Consider the following 2,428-nt stretch of genomic DNA (forward strand, 5'->3'; position numbering starts at 1 on the left):
GCCGGCCCTCCCCGGTCCAGTTTAAGAACCCATTGTGGCCCTTGAGTCAAAAAGTTTGCCCACCCCTGCCCTAGAGGCAACCCCTCTCTGTAGGGCTGACATGTAAGGCCTTGAACGTGGCTCACAGTATCTAGCCTGCTACAGTCCAGAAGAAGATGACTTCTTATATTTGTGTATAAATGCATCTGTTTTCCCAAGGCTAACTTTGTAGCATTCCACTGGCACCAAGGAGCCAAATGGTGGCATCTTATGTAAGCATTCCTGGTGATTGGCTTCAAATGTCGATGACACGGTCTCTGATATGCCAGTTTTTCCTTCGAGAATCAAGCACTTTTCCGCTCCAGGTTCATCGGAGTGACTGCCTTTAGAATTCAAAGGGAAGCTGTTCCCTTCACAGTCTTTGAGGCGCCTACGGTGATCTTCACTAAGCAACAATACAATGGTCCCGCCAACATGAAGCACTCTGTGACAAAAAGTGATATTGGTATGAGCATTTCCTCCTTTTCAGATAATAAACAATCCCACTTTATTTAAAATATTTGGTGTTTTTAATTTGAAATTTAATTTTATCTATTTAAATACAGGGATTTTGATAATTAGGCAGTATCTTTCATAATGCATATTCATTATAGTAATTATGGAATCGCTAGTACAAATCTGCTTTAATTATCTATTTTTACTCTACCTAAAAGGCAAGCCTCAAAGTAATTTATAATAATATTCTAATAAGTGATTGCACAAAAGGAAAGGCAAATGAAAAAATCCTAAAGAATCAGCATATATCAAAGGCACTCAGCTGATGGCAGAAGAAAACCACCAGGAAAGAAAGAAGACATGAACAAAGGCTTGGCAAAAGGGAAGACCTTAAAATATCAGCTTGCTGAGGAGAATTCATTTACTCAATCCTCTGGCCAAAAGTCTGTAGAGTACTTATGTGGAAAAGTCGTGAATGACATACAGTCCTGAGTTGCTAAAGAGATTACTGAACAGTAGGGGAGAGGCCAGCAAAGCGTGGATCCCAAACCTACACCGCGAGTTAAAGGATAAGCAGGTGAGCCAGGCCAAGTGACAACTAGGGGCTGGAGCGAGGGAGGGTGTTGGAGGCAGAGGAAGCATCAGAGACAGGGAGGAGTAATGGAGGCGGCACTGACAGTGGTTTGGCATGAGGGTGAGTAAGAGGGTGATGGGAGGAGGAGGGAGGAAAAGAATTCTGTGTGGATATCACTGTGGGTTCTAATTGGCAGCTGGACATACAGCCTGGAGGTAATGAGAAAGACCAGGCTCGAGGTGGAGATTTTAGAGTTCTCCATAGTAAATGGAAGATAAAGCCATAATGGTGGATAAGATGATCTGAGGTGGCAATGCACAGTGAGAAGAGAAACGGGGCCAAGGAATAGAGACTTAAAAAGAAAGGATAGAAGGGAAGAGCCCATGAAACACAACCCTAGGGGAAATCTAGACAAAAGTGATGTCATGGAAGCCAAAGGAGTTCGAGAATGGTCTCAACAGTGTCAAATGCTACAGGACTAACAAGTTACCACGGTTATAAGAAGTCACCAGTGAACCTGGAGAGAACAATCTGACTTGAGGGCAGGAGCAGGTGCTGGTTGGCTGGAACCAGGAGGGGACTGGAAGGTGAAGATCAGAGATGACAAGTGCAGGCTACTGTCAAGCAGTTTGGCTGTAGGTAAGGAACCAGTGTGACAGCTAGAGAACCGAGAGTTGAGGAGGATCTCCCCATGCCCAGCAGAGATGTCAGGACAGTCAGCAATCCAGGTAAGTATGTCTCTAAAGGATACCACATCTACAGCACTCCCATCCTCAAATCTGGCTGCACTATTGCAACAATCTCCTTTCTACTCTCGTTGCTCCTTCCACTCTCCCTTCCCAGTTTCCACATAGAAAACAAAAGTAAATCCCTGCTAACTCTCTCTTCCACTATACTGCAAATAAATTCTAAACTCCGACACGATCTGACCCTCACCTACCTTTGCCACTCCATTGCCTGCTTGCTTTCCTGTGCTCACTACGGTCTGAGCAATTGAACTTCCTTCAGTTGCTCACACTCAACAAGCTTTTTCTCATCTTAGAACATTTGACCTTGTTGGTCGGTCTGCACTTAACACTCATTCCCTTATGTGCCTTCTCATTATTGAGGTCCCAGAGTTCAACTACCATGTCCTTGGAGAGCCTTCCCCGACTATCTATCTAAAGCAGCCACTGCTTTTCTCTCAGTCATAAACTTCTGATTTAAAAAAACCTTAGAAAATTAAGCTACAAAAACTCTAGGAAATTATTAAAATGCAATCAAATCTTAACTGAAGAGCTATAATATATTTTGGTGAAATGCCCAATAGCTCAAAATTACTGAAATAAATTCAACACCTTACCTTTCCATTTCTTGTAGAATGCTTTTGATGTCTTTCCC

General features: G+C 43.2%; 1 protein-coding gene across 1 annotated transcript in view; it reads right to left on the minus strand.

Annotated features, from left to right (window-relative positions):
- Positions 1–2,428, minus strand: part of THUMPD2 (THUMP domain containing 2) — a 36,752-nt gene continuing 34,324 nt past the window's right edge. The window contains 2 exon segments of the mRNA XM_015558859.1: positions 1–463; positions 2,391–2,428. The exon segment at positions 2,391–2,428 is cut by the window's right edge and continues 59 nt beyond it. Of these exon segments, the coding sequence (XP_015414345.1) occupies positions 139–463; positions 2,391–2,428 (363 nt within the window). The 3' untranslated portion in view covers positions 1–138.

Source organism: Myotis davidii, unplaced genomic scaffold (assembly GCF_000327345.1).
Source record: "Myotis davidii unplaced genomic scaffold, ASM32734v1 scaffold151, whole genome shotgun sequence".
Lineage (NCBI taxonomy): Eukaryota > Metazoa > Chordata > Mammalia > Chiroptera > Vespertilionidae > Myotis > Myotis davidii.